General features: G+C 37.7%; 1 protein-coding gene across 13 annotated transcripts in view; it reads left to right on the top strand.

The window, feature by feature from the left end:
• Positions 1-20,621, top strand: part of INPP4B (inositol polyphosphate-4-phosphatase type II B) — a 737,042-nt gene that overhangs the window by 611,794 nt on the left and 104,627 nt on the right. For all 13 annotated transcript variants that reach the window (XM_067035581.1, XM_059066760.2, XM_067035588.1 and 10 more), the window contains one exon: positions 16,038-16,197. In XM_067035581.1, coding sequence (XP_066891682.1) covers positions 16,038-16,197 — 160 coding nt within the window. The remainder of the gene's footprint in view (positions 1-16,037; positions 16,198-20,621) is intronic.

The following is a 20,621-nucleotide window of genomic DNA, read 5'->3' as shown; positions in this document are numbered from 1 at the left end:
AATACTTTTCCTTAGTTATTGCCAAGGTAATATGAACCATTAAAATTGTTTTTTAGAAAATGAGTCAATAATCATCCATAATCTACTACTTAGATGTAACAAGTATTTTCATTGATGCAATCCAGCGTGTAAATTCTGGACACACTTGAAAAAGTGTTAACATTTATATGGCAGTGGACACAAAGATCTCTTAAATCCTTCTTGTTCATGGGTTCTAGTATTTTTTTTAAAAAAGATGTTGCTCCAGGTGGCTCTAAAATTGGCAGGAGAATGGCCACATAAAAGCATCTGAAAAAATAACTAGTAAAGACACATAAACCAAAGAAGCCAACATGGTGATAGGAACTATAGGTGGGCAAAATAAGACAGGAGAAAATCAAGGTTTCTCTCTCTGGGTGAGAGGGAACAGTGTGTTTTTCCTGAATCAATGCATATTCATTATCCAAGAACCTTTTGAAATATATGCACCTCACACACACACACACACACACAGAGAGAAGGAAATGCTTTACTGTATCATATGTTAAACCAAGAAAATGATGTAGTATGCTAGCTGTATTAGATGTTAAATAGTTAACGATTACTTTTCCTGCCACCCTAAATTTAAAAGTGTTTGGGTAGTAAATTATTTGAAAGGCTCAGGCCTCTCAAAAAAATTGCTGTCTGAAGCGCTGTGAAGTGATACCTGCTCTTTCTTTTGATAAAATTTCTATCACAGGAAAGACAGAGCTGGGCTCCGTGAGGTAAATGCTGAATAAGTATTTGTTGTTGCTGATTAAGATTGCCTTTCTCCCACTGCATCATTTTCAAAAGAGCAAATCTAATATTTCTTCCTTTTACCGTCACCTTCTCCTTCAATTTATTCATAGCTCCAAGGCATGCATACCTCTTAACCTCTCTGAAGTTCAATTTTTTTCAACTGTAAAGTGAAAATAACAGCACCTCTTCTGTTTAGCTCTTAGTGTGGTCCTAAGATAAATGCTTTGCCAGTGTGATAATGCCCATGACCTGGAAAAGCCCAGGCCAATGCCTTGTATTACTTTAATATTATCGCTGTATGTTTTCTTGTTTAAGATATGTAAATTATATAATCTTATTATGAGGATCAATACTACTCCTTGAGATAAATGGGGAAATGGGGTAGATCATAAATTCAGAATGTGAATTTGAAAGAGTTAGGGTAGATAGAGAACTTGTATTTCATTTAAATAAGCATACGGTAAACTTTTGGACTAATGATTGCCATTTTTCTATTAAGTCCAGGGAGAGTTTTGGAACTGGGTATCTTTTGTTTTCATAATTTTCACCCTATTGTGTTATGCAAACACACTCCCACACCTCACCCTCCTCCTGTGGCTCCAGTCACCCCTCTCCTTCCCTCCCTCCTTTTAGATAACTTTTGAGAACTTCTGTATCCACAGATGCTCCAAAAGGGAAGATAAGTTAGATCATTAGGTTTTAGAGCTCAGAGTCTAGTGGTAGATAAATATATGTTAATAAATAGTTAAAATGTTGTGATAGGGGTGGAGAGAGACAGGTGGAAAAAGGTTGGCTCTGCTAATGTGACTTCAGATTAACATTTTAAATACAGAAACTTTTTGTGATGGGAAAAGAGGGAGGAAGTAGGAGACATGGTGAGTTGAGGTCTGTGGTGAAGCATTTGGTGCGGTGGGTGTTACTGAGCCCTGGTTCTGCCTGGGTCACAGTGCCGCATGCTGGGGAAACAGGTGACTCGCCCACAGCTGTGAGGGCTCCATGACCTATTCAGAGCTCTAGAGACACCAATGACAATGACAGTGCAATTTAGGATTATACACAGGATGAAGTGGGAGTCTGGTGGTCAGGGTGGGATCTCCAGAAGTAATTCCTGAGATTTAAATGTGAGAAAGAAGATGAGGTGACCCTTTAGACAGGAACACTTTAGCTGACATAGGTTTTGTGTGTGTGTGTGTGTGTGTGTGTGTGTGTGTGTGTGTGTGTGTGTGTGTGTTAGTTGCTTACTTGTTTTGGTTTAAAGGTCATGAAATTGACTGTGTTTATTACTCCAAGAGCCATGTAAGAGGCTAAGAGACTGAGAGGCTATTGCTGATAGAACAAGGTCCTTGCAAAGAAGAGAAGATGATCAATTCAAGCAGGCAGGTGGAGGACAAGTCCTGGGCAGAAGTGTGTTCCTCAGCTGAGACTGCAGGGAAGGTGTAAAAATGGATTTTACTTTTGTGAGGGCGCGTGGGCCTGGATGGCTTCTTTGTTTGAAATATTTTTCTCCAGGTTTATTGAGCTGTAACTGACATATAACACTGCATTAGTGTAAGGTGTACAACAAAATGATTTTATACATATATATAATCCCCACAATATATTTAAACATCCATCACCTCATAGGATTACAATTTTCTTTTCTTAGGATGAAAACTCTGAGACCCATTCTCTTAGCAACTTTCAAATATACAGTCCAGTGTTGTTGACTATAGTTACCATATTGTACGTTACATCCCTAGGGCTTATTTATCTCGTAACTGGAAGTTTGTACCTTTTGACCAACTTCACCCATTTTGTCTCCCCCTCCTCACCTCTGGCAACAACCAATGTACTCTCTGTTTCTATGAGTTTGTATTTTTTAAATTCTGTGTGTAAGTGAGATCATGGTATCTGTCTTTCTTTGTCTGACTTATTTCACTTAGCATAATGCCCTCAAGACCCATCCATGTTGGTGCAAACAGCAGAATTTCCTTCTTTTTTGTGGCTGAATAATATATATATATATATATATACACACACACATATATATGTATATATATACACATCACATTTTCTTTATTCATGCATTTGTCGATGGACACTTAGGTTGTTTCCATATCTTAACTATTATAAATAATGCTGCAATGAACATGGTGGTGCAGATATCTCTGAGACAGTGATTTTGTTTCTTTCCAATATCTACCCAGAAATGGAATTGCTGGATTATAAGGTGGTTCTATTTTTAATTTTTGCAGGAACCCTCATACTGTTTTCCATAATGGCTGCACCAATTTACATTCCTACCAACGGTGCACATGGGTTCCCTTTTCTCCACATCCTCGCCAGCACTTGTTATCTACTTACTATGTGTTTGATGACAGCTGTTCTAACAGGTGTGGGGTGTCTCTCATTGTGGTTTTGATTTGCATTTCCTTGATGATTAGTGATGTCGAGCACCTTTTTTGTATCTTCTTTGGAAAAATGTCTGTTAAGTTCCTCTGCCTATTTTTTAATTATGTGTTTTGTTTTGGTTTTGGCTATTGAGTTATATGAGTTCTTTTTGTATTTTAGATACTAACCTGCATGACTTCTTTTATCATTAAAGCAGAACCATGTTCAGAAGAGGGCAGAGAGGACAGGCTGAGGAGAGTGGTGAAAGTTTCAAATAGGCACCAAAGAAAGTGGGTGGAGTTGCTTATTATCAACATTTGAAAAAAATAAGAAATTCCAGTGCTTGTGAGGGCCAGCCAGTATTCCAGTAGGAGTCTGCATGGATGCTGGCTCACCTTCAGTCATTCACTTGGGAACACCTTGGTAGGAAAAAGTCTGCCTGATTTTTTTTTCCAGTTGATGCACGAGTGCCTTCTCAGTTTCCCAGGGATTTTTGGTTAGGGTAGGGTAATAATGATCCACATCTTCCTCTTTATCTCCTTTCATACAATTTCTGAATTTCTTCCAGAACCCACTATTTCTAGAAAGCATATAAATGCTCTTATAAATTTATCACAATTACAAGGAAAATCTTTCCCACTCAGAAAAGTTACTTCTAACTCTCTTCTCCTAATATAATTTTACTCTATTTGCAAACAATAACCAAGTTTGATTGTCATATAACATTTTAAAATTGACATTCCTTAGCAACCACTTTCTATTACAAATATCCCTTTGTTAAGAAATGGAAAGCCCTTATTTAAAAAAATTCACCAAAGTCATAACCATTTAACATTATTTTCAAATCTTTATCTAACTTTGAAAAGTTGAGTAAATCCAAAGAAAATGTAGCCAATTAGAAATGCCTTTAGAGACTGTGCTATTAAATGAATTGGAAACATAATTTTGTGTACCACTTTTCTTAGTTAATTAAGTGTTAGAAAAGTTTCAGCACTGATTACAAGTCTTGTCAACTTCCTGAAATAATAACAGGTAATTTAATTGGGTTTCTGTGACATACAAAAATATTCTCTGATCACGTAGGTTGATTTAGGTTTGCACATAGGGTTAAAGTAGTTCCATTTTACAAAATCTGTTTTATTTAATTTCTGGTAGGGACTGTAGGTTTAACAACTACCTAACCTGAACAACTGCATTTAGCTTCTAATAATGAATATTTGGAAAGTAAGTTCATGTTAGTAAATTACTCTTGAGTTCTACTGAGCTGATGCCTATAAAACACCTTTCTTTTGGAGGTCAGGAGAATCTCTCTTAACTCTCTATCAGTGTGAGAAGGTTCTTTCTCTGTTCAGCTTGTTTGTTGGCCAAATTGATGACATGTGAATCTGGACAATAATTATCTAGTCAATAAGGAAGAGATTGAAACTAAAATGATCACTGACCCAAAAAAAGTCTGTTATTTGCTGAATTTTACTTAGTAAGTAATTGAGAGCTTTAAAGGTTTATTTTCGTGAAAAGTTAGTAAACATCTAAACCCCAGGGGAATATTGGGATTTTATGACAATCTGTGCAAAGAAATAGACTAATATCGCATTCTTCATCTTTTAGCTGGTAAAGATGACATACTGCTTTTCTGTCGCTACATCTCTACAACAGATGCTTCCAACAGCTGGGATTCCAAGATTAGTTTGTCCAAAATGTGAAGGCATGTCATCCAACCAAAGTATTAAATTGACCCAGTTTTTGTGGCTTCCAGTAATTATGCTGTTCTCTAGAACACTATGATTTAACTTCAACATTACTACACTGACGGGTTTGGGGCTAAATCTGCCTACCCTCATTCAGTAATTGTTAAAGAAAAAAGATACACTTGTGATCTTTTATATTCTGATCCATTCCAGCAAGGTGCAGGACTAAGAAAACTGTTGTTATTATTTAGCCATATCCCGAACCCATTTTTTAGTTGAGCTACATTTGTATATCAGGCAACGATTCAGCATCCAGATTAGCCACTTAATTTCCCTTCTTCATGTTGTAAATGTAAATCAGATTTAAAATTAGTTTCCATTCTTAAGCTAGGAGAACATTTGCTATGTATTATTATGGCAAAGTGTGTTTATGTCACATAAGCACAATAGAGGGTTCACATGAATCCATATACATTTTCAGTAATTTCATAGCTTATAGAAACAATAGCACAAATTCAGTAATACTTATGTCAGACATCCTTTGAATAAAGTCTCTGTACAACCTGAAAAAAACTGTGGTTCCTCTGTAACTCAGTATTCCCAAAGATTGAATTTTGGAATAAGACTTACATCTTTCTGGTATGTTCTTTACCAAATTCTCACGGTTCATTTTCTACTACACCTTTCTCTAATGATGTATAGAACAAATATGAATGTTTCAGTTTGACAGGCGTATTGATAGAGCTATTTATATTGTCAACATTGGTAGCAGTGAGCCTACATGTCTGCAAAATATTACTAACTGTTAAGGACAAAACTTATCTAGCCAGTTTCCTCCTCCACAAACAATCTGCAGTGATCTGTATTCTCAACTTCTCTTGCCAGATCGTCTCCATCTTAGACCTTACCTCTAGGGAAAATAGTTAAGGTCATGCATAATGCAGAGGTACCTATGCAAATTTATATTCCAAAGCAATTCTGTTCAGTTCTCTGACTGGCTAGAATTATGCTATGTGAAACCATTGACCTTAGCTTAATAAGAAGGAAATAAATCATTCTCATTTTTTTAAAGTAATGAATTCTTATAGACAACTAGATACTAATCGGTGATTTATGTTTTCTAAAGCAATACCTTATGACTTAGTTACGTGAATCGGTAAAACGTCCACTAAAATATGGCCATTTATTTTCAAATTTTCTGTTATTGATACACAGATAGAGATGTATGGATGCATTCAACTCCAAAACATTTTGTATAGTAAAGCATTATTCTTGCATCCCATGATCACACAGCCTCGTGAACGCTGAATTATAATCAGTTGTTTATATGTCTGTTTCTTCCATATGCTCGTCAACTTTATAAACTCCTAAAGGGCAAAGACAATGTCGTGCTCACTTTTGTGTGTATGTGCAGAGCACTTTCACATACAAGGTACCCAATACTCATCTGTAGAATAAATTAATGACTTTGAAATTTCCCCTCAAGTTATTATTCTTTTTTTTTTTTTTTTTTTTTGTGGTACGCGGGCGTCTCACTGTTGTGGCCTCTCCCGTTGCGGAGCACAGGCTCCGGACGTGCAGGCCCAGCGGCCATGGCTCACGGGCTCAGTTGCTCCGCGGCATGTGGGATCTTCCCGGACCGGGGCATGAACCCGTGTCCCCTGCATCGGCAGGCGGACTCTCAACCACTGCGCCACCAGGGAAGCCCTCAAGTTATTATTCTTGTCTACCTTCTTATTTGGCTGGAAACATGGATTAATTAAATTTAATATAACTCTGCACCATGTCAGGTACCTTTTCCTCCATTAGAATTCATGAATTTTTTGGAGGATTTTCTTTCTCTCTTCCAATCAAAAGTACCCAGTTAAATCCCTCTCTCCTTAGTGGATATTTCCCAGAGTCATAATCAACTCTGAGGTGAGTGTTCAAGTCATCTTCACAATTCTGTTCAAACATAGAAAGTGGTGAAAATTCAGGATGGACACAGAACATCATCAGAGATGACCAAAGTTAAGAACATGTTGAGTTAAGGCCTCCAGCAGCTTCCAGAAACCTAGTGGTGGTGATTTTCATTTTATTTGATTATTCATGTGCCGATTACAAAGGGCCTGGTTACACAGAAATAATTTCAGATGTTTACCGGCAGATATGAATTGGAAGCAACTATTTTCCCCTTGTCCCAGCTCTTTCCTTTTCCTTCCTACGTCACGCCTAATAGGGTTGCCTGGTTTTGTTAATCTTGCTATGAGGAGGGGACATTGAAAGCATCCACTTTCCCCATCAGAAAGGACAGGGAGAATTAGGCCAGTTGTTCCCTGTATGGCAATGGCAAGTGTTCTGGCATCTGTTTTCCTGATGGATGGGAAACCCTCCTGACCTTCTCCAGTCCATTTCACCCAGGAGAAATGTGCTCCGAATACTTATCTGATATTAAAGTCCACAAAAGGTGATTAGGCAAAGTTCACAACTGTCAAAATGCACAAATGTTCTATTCCAATAAAGATGTTAAAATTTTTTTTTAATAAATAAAAAAAAGCAACCCCAAAGGAGACCTTTATGGGCATGCGTATTCATGAAATCCTACCAATTTCTAGATTTTTCCCACATGTAATTAATACATTCACCTTCAGCCCCCTGTTTTATGGCACCCAATACAGTGTTTTATACATACCAGTTCAATGTGTTTTTCATAATTAGTCAGAATAAGTGAACAGATGGATTTGCTGAATCAGCAATTCATCTTCCAACACAAATTAGTGTTTTTAACAGAGATATTTTCTTCTTATTCATGTAATGGTGATTTTCCTGTGGTTTTATAATGGATCCCATCATCCCTTGGATACTTTGCTGATTGTTACAATGCCTGGTTCAGTGTCAGATAGTTTGATATGCCTGTATATAATGATTATGCAAACTTGCATACACACACTTTAGAAATTTATGATTACATTTAAATCAAATGCCCTTAAACTTTAATACATTTTGATGTGAATAGTGAGATATTATTTCTAAGTAGAAATTTTTGAATACACCGAATTTAATGAATAGTTAAAAGAAATGCCGAGGTCTATACAGGCAGACTGTTGTCTTGCTATATCAGGGTACATTCAGTGAAAACAAAAATCAAGCCTGGAAATTGGTTGCATGCAGCATGCTCACTAACGTCATATAATTCAACCAGTTGTACGACTATTTGATGGTATGTGGCTGACATGCAATTAGCAATTTAAAATTAAAAGCTTTAGTCAATCAGTGATTTACTTTTACTTATTAAACAAAAGCTTTATTTCATATTTTCACTGAATTGAAAGCTTTAGCTTGATGTGACACATATTAGGGTGAACTCAACCATTCAGAATATGAGCTTAATTCTAACTTCAATTTGAACATACATGTGCTAATACTTCTTATAGTTGTATCTTAATTTATTTTTACTCCTAAGTAGCAGGCTATTAAGTCAATCAACAAATGTTAATTAAGCATCAATAATGTGAAGCAGTGCTATAGGTACTTGGGGGAAAACAAATTAAGCATCAAAAATGGATCCTGACCTCAACAGCCATATCATCTAATTCAAGTGAATGGCCTGCACTCATAAAACAAACAGAGATACTATTGAAAGGTATTCCCAGAGCAGAGGTGGTTATGTGATACACATTAACAGTGTCAAAAGAAATGAGAGAAGTTACATGAAGTTTGAAGAAGATGACAAAACCATTTCTTCCTTCCTTTATTTTTCTTCCTTCCTTCCTTCCTTCCTTCCTTCTTCCTTCCTTCCTTCCTTTATTCATTCTTTTATTTACTATCACCTGGTAAGTACTATGACCTGAGGATAAAAGGATTAATAAATAATAGGCATTTCCCTCATAGAGCCCACTGTCTATTAGAAAGAAAATAAAAGTTAAGCAAAGAGAGAGTAGCATGAATAGTTCTTGGAAATGGTGAGACTTGAAAGGGTGAGAATTTGGATTGATGGAAGGTAGGGGAGAAGGGCACTTGAAGCCTATAAAGCAGTATATTTCAAGTTAGAAATATTAGTTCCTCCAAGGTTTCCTTCATATCTTTGATGTTCAGCACTCAGCAGGCAAGGAGCAGATGCCCAGAGAATATATGTTGAGCTAATCAGCAGCATGTTTCTAGGACAGCAAAGAGACTGACCTGGGTGAAGCTTTCATTTTGAAGACTCAGGAGAAATAGGTAGAATTATCTAGGTCGACCCAAGTACCGAGGTGCCTCTAGGCTGAGAGAGAGTGAATACTTGCTGCAGTACTAAGCCTGCTTTTGATCAGAGGAGTGATGGCATGAGTGTGATGATGAAGATGAAGTGTAGACCTGATCATGTGAGAGCTAATCGTATAGGTCTGGGCAAGATCCAAACCGGGGACCGTGGAGCGGTCACTGCTGGAGAAACAGTGGCTGACCATCTGAGCCCACTCGTGTAACTAGGAACTGAATTTCAGAGTGAGGACAGCAGTGTGTTCTTTGGGAAACCAAGCTCAGGGACTTTTACATGAGCAGGTGGATGAAATTAAGCAGGAGGACCAATAAGAAGCAAAGGTTGGGGAATCTCACTTACTTCTGATGGATGTCACATATCTGGCTATTTTTAGTGGACATGATATATGTGTATGTTTATATGTGTGTGTGCAGGTATGTGTGTCTTATGCAGCTTGGGCCATACGTGTGCCCATTTGTACTGTAAAGTATTTTATGTACAACTCCTTTCACCTAAAAGTCTGGGTAACGTTAGGATTCAGAGAGCAGAGCTCTCAAGCTATGGAAAGAGCAAAGGTTTGCAGTGTGGAGGAACCAGGCCAGTATAGTGCAAATTGCTCTCAGTCAACTCAAAGATAGACTGAAGCTTCTTTTTAAAGATGAGATTGGCCTTGTTAATTTACTAACTGGCTCTAATCAAAGTGTTCAGAAATTGGGAATGACAAGTGACAAATTGTGCATGGAGATAAAGATACAACAGGGCCCTCACATCAGCTCTGGTTTAGCCTTTACATGCTTGCTGATCAAAAGTTGTCCCTAGAAAAGTTGATCAGCTAAGCATTGCTGAACCTTTTTTTTTTTTTTTTTTTAAGTTAACTGCTGATCCAAAGCAGTCAGGATGTCTCTTGATGCCACCAAGCTCATAAATGTGTGAACTGCTGAGTAAGCACCATATTCCCTGCCCTCACGGCTCACTCTGCCAGGTGTAATGGCCCCCCGGCTACTCCTGGCTACATCCATCAAACGTGTGCATCTATTGCCACTGGGTTTGACCTGCATGTTAGCTAGGTCCCTAACCCAGAAGTAAATAAGAACCAAGATCAGCACCTGACTCAGAATGGAATAAATATTGCTCATTTCCCACTGACTTTTGCCCTCATTGCTGAGCAAAAGTTGATAGTCACTTTACCTTCAAGAAGTTGTCTTGTATTAAGGTCAAGGACAACATTAAGCTCCATTTAATAAAGGTTCGACTTTAACCCACCAATTTTCCAATACTTCCTTCAATAGCAAGCTAATGACTGCTATTTGGGGGGGATGGGGAGCAGGGAGACAGCCCAGCAGTCTTCTTTTCTGATAGGTTGTTGTTGTGTTGTTTTATTTGGTGGTTGTTTTGTTTTTGTTTCTAAACCTTTCATGTGGCTGAGGGGCTAAACAGAATCTGGAGACTGATCATTCTTCCCTGGCCTGAAAAGGGGAGGGAGGGGTTGGATGCACCATGTAGTGTAGCCACATTCTTATGCTTTGATTGTCTTCTCCCCCCCACTAAGCAGCCTTTCCTCTTCGTGATTTTAGTAGGGAAGAAAGTTGAGTATCTCCTAAATGCACTGACCTCATGAATAAAAAATCATCAGAATGAGAATGGAGTTTTGCTGGTTAGTTTCCTCTGTGCATATGTTTTCACAGAGATACTACAGAAAGTGGCTTGTTTAGGATAGAAATCAGATATTTGAGGTACATCTTCAAGAATCTTTGCCTACCCATTTTTAGCATCCTAACTCCAAAATATCTTGCTTGGAATTAAAAATAATTCATAATTATCTCCTACAAAGTGAATTATCACCTTTCCTCCCTGTAACGCACTCCCTGTTTTATATCCCAGGCTGATGAATGGATCTGGGGCCTTGATGCTAACGCTGTCCTCTATTAATACTGGCCACTTACGTCCTTTGACCCAAGCTGATTGATCCGTTAGCCAAGTGATTGCTCCATCCGTGATTACATGATACTGTTGTTTTCAGAGTTAAGGGTACATGGGGTGAGTCTGTCCTTTTTCTGGAGTAATCTCTTAGTTCAGAATTTGCCATCGGGATAATTTTCAAATGTCAGATAACCAAAACCTAATCTTACTCCTGTGAGGTGACACACACCTACACCTGGCCCTTCCTGGGCTCCCTCTCCCCAACCTTCCTCTGTCTGGCTTTGCCCCAAAGTTCTAGTAATTTCATGAAGAGCAATTCCTACTGGGTACCAGAATGCTGTGGGAAACTATAGGGGAAGAATCAAGCCTTTGGAATCAAAATGGAATTTCTAGTCTACCATTTTGATATTGAATGTTATTCAACATCTCTTACCTGAAGTTTCCTCATCTCTAAAAAACTAAGTCAATAATATTGACCTTATGTGATCGTTTTTGAGAGTTAAGTTAGCTAATGGTCATAAACCAGTTGAATATAAATAGCAACCCTCAATCTGCCTTTGGGTTGGAGTCCTCTCTCTCCCCCTGCATCCTTTGCTCCCTCTTTCTCTCTCTCTCTCTGCCTTTCTTCCAGGCCTTCTGCAGTGTAGTGAGGGCACAGCTCTCAAATAAGTCATTGTCTAATGTGAGAGACAGAAAAGTAAATCAGTGACTTTACTTTGTTGATGCCATAAAAGAGAAGGAAGCAGTGTCTGGCAAAGTTCAGTGTTCTCTCACCACTAGCTCGGCAGGATCTGATCTCCAGAAGATAAAGAACAGAATGAGTCTGCTGGGGGTCTGCTGCTGACTGTGCCTCCAATAGAGTCTTTGATTATGCATGAATCATGTATTAGTGTTGCATGAGAAACTGCTCTGTTTCTCACCCCCAACAAACATACTCCCAGCTCATGTGTCCTGCAAGCATTTTCATGACTTAAATGTTTTGCTACCATTTACCACATAACCCTTTACTATATGATTGCTGGTTTTGGTCAGTGAACATGCTTGACTTTGCTCCTCATGCCAATGAAGATCCGTCTACTGACTGCAAAGGTTACTTTTTCTCCCAGTGGAATCCTGTAACCCGAGGTATCTATGAAGGAAGAAGAACAATGTATAGGAGTAGAATGTAAAATCATCCTCTTATATACCCTTATGTTCACTTTCTTCAAAGATGTGATTAAAAGCAGTTGAGCCATCCCTTATAGGCCTTTACACGAGAAAGACAGTGTGCAACACTACTCGTCTTTGATCAAAATAAGTTCCTTTCAACGTGGGCAACAGGAAGAGAGTTGAAAACCTATCTCCTATACAAAGCTAATCTGGAAAATTAAGAGAAAACTTCTCCCCTTTTTCCCCTCAGTAGTAGAGTTTATTCCCGGTATTAGCTAGAGAGTTGCTTCATTTTTTCAATTTAGGAACCTGAAAGATGCAGGTGATGGTGGTGATTAAGGCATATTCAGAATGGGAGCCAGTTAGTTTGGTTATATGGTCTGGATTCTAAGCTCCTCACCAAATTCCAATGAGTGATGTCACGTCCTCAGCTTGCTTGCCATTCTCCAGCATTTCCTCCTGGAAGTAATGAGCATTTTAGGTGTCAGAGGTTTCTACCTCATTTTCTCAGACAATAGGCAGAGAATGATGTAATTTATGGATATGATTGCTTTAATTAATAGCAGAGGAAAAGTGCTTTTAATTCTTTGGCGGAAAGGAGATCTTCCTTTAGGGGAAAATTGTTATGATTACTTGTGATTAATAGCATACTTTATACTCAAGATTACAGGGTTATAAAAAGCAAGCTTGATTCATTTAGGAAAGCCAGCAAGGATAGGACGTGATTTTGCCAAACTGCAATAATTTTACCAAGCACTTTCATAGATACCATGTCATTTGGCTCTCACTGCAGCATGGTGAGGTAAGCAGGGCAAGAATTATCATTCTAAACTGTAGATTTACCAACTGTAGGTCCTCCGAAATGAAGTGGTTTTCCCAAGGTATCATAGGTAGCATGTCACATAGGCGGACCTCAAACTTACCTTTTGTAACTTTGGATGTGCTGTTTTTCTACTAAACCCTCTTTCCGCCTCAGCTTTAGTATGCATATCTGTACACTCCCATATTTGGTTTAATATGGTTGAATTATTCAACTTAACTCAGTCTTTACAAGACAACCACCACATAATTTAAATTCAAATGTAGTTCTTTCTTCCTAGATTACTCCTACCCAAAAGTAGTTTATATGTTTATAAACTAACACAATTAATTTAGCTAAAGATATACGTTTCAGTAAAAAAAAATATAAACCTCTAAGAAAGTAGTATAATTGCATATTATCTTTGCACTAAGCGCTATTCTAAATGCCTGAAATAGCTCTGTTACAGAGAAAACACCTACTGAAAGATTCCTTTATGGCAAGATTCAGGAAAAGCACTAAGACTCCATTTGGTTCATATGCAGTGATGTATTAGAGAGGGTTCTCCAGAAAAAAACAGAACCAATAGGAAATTATTTATATATATGAAGAGTTTTATTACGATTTATTATAAGGAATTAACTCACACAATTTTGGAGACTGAGAAGTCCCACGATCTGCCATCTGCAAGCTGGAGACCCAGGAAAGCTGAAGGTGTAGTTCAGTCTGAATCTGAGGTCCTGAGAACCAGGGGAGCCAATGGTGTAGATTCCAGTCCGGGCTTAAAAGCCTGAGAATCAAGAGCACGGAGGGCAGAAGATTGATGTCCCAGATCAAACAATTAAGCAGAAAGGGTCAAATTTCTCTTTCCTCTACCTTTTTGTTCCCTTCTGGTTGTCAGTGGATTCGACGATGCCCACCCTTATTCGGGGGAAGGGGGCAAAAGGCTTTATTGAGTCCACCAATTCAAATGCTAATTTTATCCGGAAATGCTCTCACAGACACACCCGTTTGGCCAAATATCTGGGTATCCTGTGACCCAATCAGGTGGATTCACAACATTAACGTCACAGATAGGGAGTCAGTGCCTCCATCTGAAAGATGTGGAAAGAGAAGCAAGAAGGGAAGCCAGGAATGATTGGCTACCACGATGATAACTGTATTAAAATTTTTACTTTTTTTTTTTTTTAATTTTTTTTGCGGTACGCAGGCCTCTCACTGTTGTGTCCTCTCGCATTGCGGAGCACAGGCTCCGGACGCGCAGGCTCAGCGGCCATGGCTCACGGGCCCAGCCACTCCTTGGCATGTGGGATCTTCCCGGACCGCGGCACGAACCCGTGTCCCCTGCATCGGCAGGCGGACTCCCAACCACGGCGCCACCAGGGAAGCCCCCAAATTTTTATTCTTAAAAATGGAAATTCTTATGACAAAAAATTCAGTGTTGGGGCTTCCCTGGTGGCGCAGTGTTTGAGAATCTGCCTGCTCATGCAGGGGACACGGGTTCGAGCCCTGGCCTTGGAAGATCCCACGTGCCGCGGAGCAACTAGGCCCGTGGGCCACAACTACTGAGCCTGCGCGTCTGGAGCCCGTGCTCCGCAACGGGAGAGGCCGCGATAGTGAGAGGCCCGCGTACCGCGATGAAGAGTGGGCCCTGCTGGCCGCAACTAGAGAAAGCCCTCGCACAGAAACGAAGAGCCAACACAGCAGAAATAAATTAATTAATTAATAAACTCCTACCCCCAACATCTTTAAAAAAAAAAAAATTCAGTGTTATGTGTTGTCCTTGACAGAAATGGTTGCTAATCAGAACTAGGAAGGTTAGTGACCGGTGACCTAGAGGCTCCCTAGTGGTAGGGGCTGCTGCTTAGGCGTACATCAGCCAAAGTGACTTATTATGTAGATGAAGCCCATAATATTGAGTAGAAATTCTCATACTTAGTGTGGTCAGAAGCACCTGAAGAGCTTCTCGAAATTTCAATTTAGAGTTCTCAATGGTTCTTTTTTTTAAAATTTAATTTTTATTTTCTATTGGAGTATACTTGCTTTACAATGTTGTTAGTTTCAGGTGTACAGCAAAGTGGTTCAGTTATACATATATCTGTTCTTTTTCAGATTCTTTTCCCATATAGGTTATTAGAGAATATTGAATAGAGTTCCCTGTGCTATACAGTAGGTCCTTGTTGATTATCTATTTTATATATAGTAGTGTGTATATGTTAATCCCAAACTGTTCTGATTGGCTTGTGGCACCCAGGGATCTGCATGTTAATTCTCTAGGTCATTCTGTTAGAAGTGATCTGAAGATCACAGTTTGAGAACTTCTAATACCTAGAACAGTCAAATCCTTAGAGACAGAAAGTAGAATGGTGGTTGCCAGGGACCGGGAGAAGGAAGAATGGGAAGTTCATGTTTTCACGGTACAAAATTTCAGTTTGGGAAGATGAAAAATTCCTGGAGATGGATGGTGGTGATGGCTGTACAACGATGTGAATGTACTTAATGCCGCTGAACTGTACCCTTAAAAATGGTTAAAATGGTCAAGTTTACCATTATGCATATATTATCACAATAAAAAGAGAAATAGGGGGACTTCCCTGTTGGTCCAGTGGTTAAGACTCTGCGCTCCCAATGCAGGGGGCCTGGGTTCGAGCCCTGGTCAGGGAACTAGATCCCACATGCTGCAACTAACAGCCAGAGCAGCCAAATAAATATTTTAAAACTTTAAAAAATAAAAATAAGAAGTTTGAATGCAAGCGGCGGTTATTTTTTAAAAATATTGGTGTATCTCTGCTTTCTTACTAAGTATTGATAAAGAAAATAGACATCTCCAGTGTGAAATGTCATAATTGATGCTCAATTATTGATTCATGCCATACAGTAGTTCATCATTGCTTATGACAGCGGAAAAATAATGGACTAAATTAAAAGATTCACAACACTTAAATTATTCTTTATTCGGAGAAAGTAGATTTCTTGTCTATCCATAATTTGGCCACATTCATGGGGGTATTAGAGCTGCTCAGTCTGCTTTGTTATGCTTTGTTCCTCTACCTGCTGTTCTCAGATGGATTCATCTGATTTTGCCTGATCTCGGTTTTGCAATAAAAACGTGTAGTGATATTCACGCTCTTTTCAGGATAGGGTGTGGGCCCACGTGGGCAAGAGCCTGAACTGCATTATTGCTATGGTGGATAGACTGATTGAAAGAGACGGCAGCGGTGAAGGAGACGATGGCAGCGGCAAAGATGGAGAAAAGGGCCATTCTCTCGGGGACTCCGTCATAACTCATCCACAGGGTAAGGAATCATTTTTTTTCCAGTCATTGACGAGTTACCAAAATGAGGAAGCCAAGATACAATGAGATCGAAAAAGAGGAGTCAACAGTGCCTTAGATGAAAGGGCTGATAGTGTGCTTTTCTACCGCTCTGGCTGGGGTGGTGGAAGGCTATTTATCAAATTGCATCTCAGTTGTGTTTTCGGAACTGCTTGTAATGCTCGTTTTTGTTTTGTTTTTGCTACATAAAAGCCCTCTGGAAAGGAGAACAGTGTTTTCTTTTAAAGAGTCTGACATAGTTTAATCTACTTTTACACATTCCTCCAAAATTGTATTAGGAAGAAAAACAAGCATCTGAAAACGCTTAGAAACTTTGAGGGATCTCAGGACACAGTATCTCAGAATGGTTCCTGAAAAGAAGTCAGTATGATAAAAATGTTCCTTGCCTTATTCTGAGGAGTCATTTTGTGAATTATTTCAAAAACATATAAGAAGTTTTAATTCTGTATAAGAAGAATGTTTTTATGTGTTATTCCAAAGACATATTTTCACAGGGTCTAGACTTTCATGGATATATGTACATGTACACACACACACACACACAGATGCATACATATGTATACTCATGTGGGTGTCTATGTCTCTGTAGATAGACATACACACACACACACACACACACACACACACACACACACAGAGGGGAATACTTTCAAATGTATGGCTTATTGATGAGCAAACATGATAATTAAAATTTTCACTACAGTTGCATCCCTATAAATGGCTTTTTGTTAAAATTTTTCATTAATTTAATTAATTTTGACAACAAAAACTAAGACAGATACCTGCATTTCTCTATGATAGTAAGAACTGCTCTTAGAGCGGTCCCAGCTAGATGCTTAAGTGTTTGAAAAGAAAAAGTACCCTCTTCTTCCAAAATCTGCTTTTCCTTTTCCTTAAGGAAAATGAGTCATAATAAAATATGGATGCTTATCAAATTAAATTTGTTTTCTCAATTTGTTTTCCTGATTTTTCATTACTTACATTTTCATCAGGAGTTTAATTATGGGAAACATCAATCTTTCATCACCTGATTAACAGTAGAACCATTTCCAAATCACTTTTGTAAACAATGGCTTCCTAAAGTTCGCTTACTGTAGATGGTCCTAATCCTCTAGAGTACGTTTACGTAGGTGGAAAGTTTACAGTGGTTTTCTTTATGTTCTACTTGATCTAACTGTATATGGGGTTTTAAAAAAAAATAGTATCCGTTTTTTTTCTGATTTTCTGTAATGTTTTAAAAATAATATCAGTTTTATTAATGAAACTAGTCCAGGTCCATAACTTTACATGAATCAAAATGAAAGGCTGTCATAACTTATGTCAAAAGGAACTAGTATACTTCAATTTTCTTAAATTGAATATTTATTGACCATCAGTGGTGAGCCAGACACTGTGCTGTGCTCTGGAAAATGAGGTAAAGAAGCAGAATCCATATTAGTGACTTGTTTTGTCCATTGATGGGTGTTCAAGGCATAATAATTTTTAGCGAGTAAGATTAAGAGATTAAGGGATACTGAATTTTGCCACATCTTTTTGTTTTCATGTTCCCAAAAACTTCTCATTGATAAGAAAGGAGTTCCAAAGTATTTGAAATTATGTGTTTATTCATATCTTATATTTTACCAGAAGATTGTATCTGTGAGATCAAAGTTTCCAGTTAAAAGGTTAAAACATTTGGTAGATAAATCATCTGTAAAATTAGATGAATCACCTTCATTTGAATGTAAAGCATTGTTTGGATATAGTCTAAAACCAGGTGGAATTTGCTCCCAAAGTAGAATTCACAACTTGATCAGCTTTGTAGATGGTTAGAGTCAAATTACAACACAATGCCCTGTAACTGATTTTATTATTTCTATTTTATTATCCATGATTATTTCATCCATTCTTTTTTGTGTTAGAAACATTTTTAGGAGACAAGACACTATTTAAATGTACAAAATAAGATCTATACTTTGGTCTGAAAATTATTCAATATAATATTATCAAATAATTCTAAGTTAAATCTTTTGTTAACATGTTATGTGTTAGACGATTGTGTATAGTACGCATGTTTTGGCAAGGATAGTGGTACATAATAGAGGATACTTACCAAAGATAAATAGACATCTTACAAATGAGTGTGTGGTCAGGTATACTTAAAATATATCATGGAGGTTACTGCATATTTGGAGTGGGATTGATTAGCTCAGTCAGTTATTTAATAAAACCTTTATATTAAATAATAAAAATAATAATGCTTATTATTCTTATTTTAATCTTCCTCAAGTTAGGGAAAAATCACTTTCAGTTTCTACCTATAAAATAATGCAGTAAAGAGATTAATACATAGTGGCTTTCTGAACTAATATAAAGCAAACAACCTAAAGTCACGTATTTACCTATACTACTCCCCCCAAACTATTTCAGACAAAGATATTTGAGATATACATTCACTGATGATATGTGCCTCAATTTACCTGTATTTTAAAATTTTATTAGAAATATTAATTTTAAAAATTTTAGAAGGAAAACAAATAGGATTGCATACGATTTTTATTTTATTTCCATCAGACATTTGAGCATATCTTGTGTTTACACACACACACACACACTCACACACACACACACACACACATACACACACACACATACACACACACACACAGAGTAACCAAACTGGAGTGCACAATATAAATATAGATATACTTCTTGATATCCTGCATGTCATTATATTATGAGTATTTCCTGATAAATATTCTCTGGAAATAATGAGATTATAATGACTATAAACTAATTCGTCAGAAGAGAAACCATTATTTTAGATATTTAATTATTATAATAATGCTGCAATTAACATTTAAGCATCTTTGAATATGTAAATCTTTAACTACATCTCAGAAATTGTCCCCAAAGTTAGATTGCTACAAGTGGAATTATCTTGTAAGGAAGAGTTACCCCTTCTCTCCAATGTAGGTATTTATACAATTACTTGCTTATAGCAGTGTGGACTTGTGAATAATTTTATTCTTTGGTTTATAAATCAATAGTGTTATTATTTATTTTGGGCTCCAATTGTTCTAGAGTTAGCTCTTGGGAGCTCTCAGTGGCCTTTTGACAGCTTCTTCTGCTACAGGCTACATACTTTCTTACTTACTTTCTTACTTTTTGATTCACTCCCTTATTCTCTGGTATCATGAGAGACTTACTCTAGTCTGATCTGTATTTGCCCCAACTCTAGGTCCAGCTATTGTCCAAGGAACCCTGGTTTCTTTTACTGGAGAATAGCGTTTAGAAACCAACATTTGGGTGGGTAGGGACATTTTGATGGTTCTGTGTAACAACAATAGGTACTCTTACCAGCAGTACCTGTAAACACTCTTTTAACTTCCCAGCCTTAAATATTTTCACAGATTTCATGCCATTTGGGGTGAAAAAAACATATTGTAATTTCTGATTATTTGTGACTTGACATTATATAACTTAATACTATATTTCAAAAATGTATTTTGGTAATTAAATCCATTTCTTCAATAGCACCAGATTTATCCCCAGTCCATAGCTGGGGTGGAAAATCATTACATTCTTTTCCTTTTATAGTTAATTAATAAATTGACTCAGTGAGTGATTTGAGTCATCTAGAGTTCATTGTTCTATATAAGATGCTAAATTCTGATAGAGATTTGTTGTCACAGCATTTATTAATGATTCTTTTCCTCACATTTGATTCGTTTTTCCTTATAATTAAGTTCTGCTGATATTTTTAATCAATTTTAGTCAATACACTAATTTTGATTAATTTCTGATCAATTAATCAGTGGATTTAGTCAAATTTTGTTCATATGCTTTTGACTATTGTGTTTTATATTGGGGTACATTTTTTTTTTAATTTTATTTATTTATTTTTTGCTGCATTGGGTCTCTGCTGCTGCGCGCGGGCTTTCTCTAGTTGCAGCTAGTGGGGGCTACTCTTTGTTGCAGCGTGCGGGCTTCTCATTGTAGTGGCTTCTCTTGTTGCGGGGCATGGGCTCTAGGTGCGGGGGCTTCAGTAGTTGTGGCACACAGGCTCAGTAGCTGTGGCTCACGGGCTCTAGAACGCAGGCTCAGTAACTGTGGTGCACGGGCTTAGTTGCTCCATGGCATGTGGGATCTTCCTGGACCAGGGCTCGAACCCATGTGCCCTGAATTGGTAGTGGATTCTCAACCACTGCGTCACCAGGGAAACCCCGGTATGCATTTTGAAATCTCATAATTAACCTTTAGACAGTCACTTTTTCTTTCTTTACCATCATTTTATTTTTACATTATAACCATAATTGGTGTTTCTTTGTTGGTTAAACAGATGGTCTTCTGAATTGTTGCTACATTTATTCACTTTTTTATGTTCTTCTATAACCTGCAGATATT

Source organism: Kogia breviceps, chromosome 6, assembly GCF_026419965.1.
Source record: "Kogia breviceps isolate mKogBre1 chromosome 6, mKogBre1 haplotype 1, whole genome shotgun sequence".
Taxonomy (NCBI): Eukaryota; Metazoa; Chordata; class Mammalia; order Artiodactyla; family Physeteridae; genus Kogia; species Kogia breviceps.
Note: the sequence above shows the minus strand (reverse complement) of the source record. Positions and strands in the feature narration are given on the sequence as shown.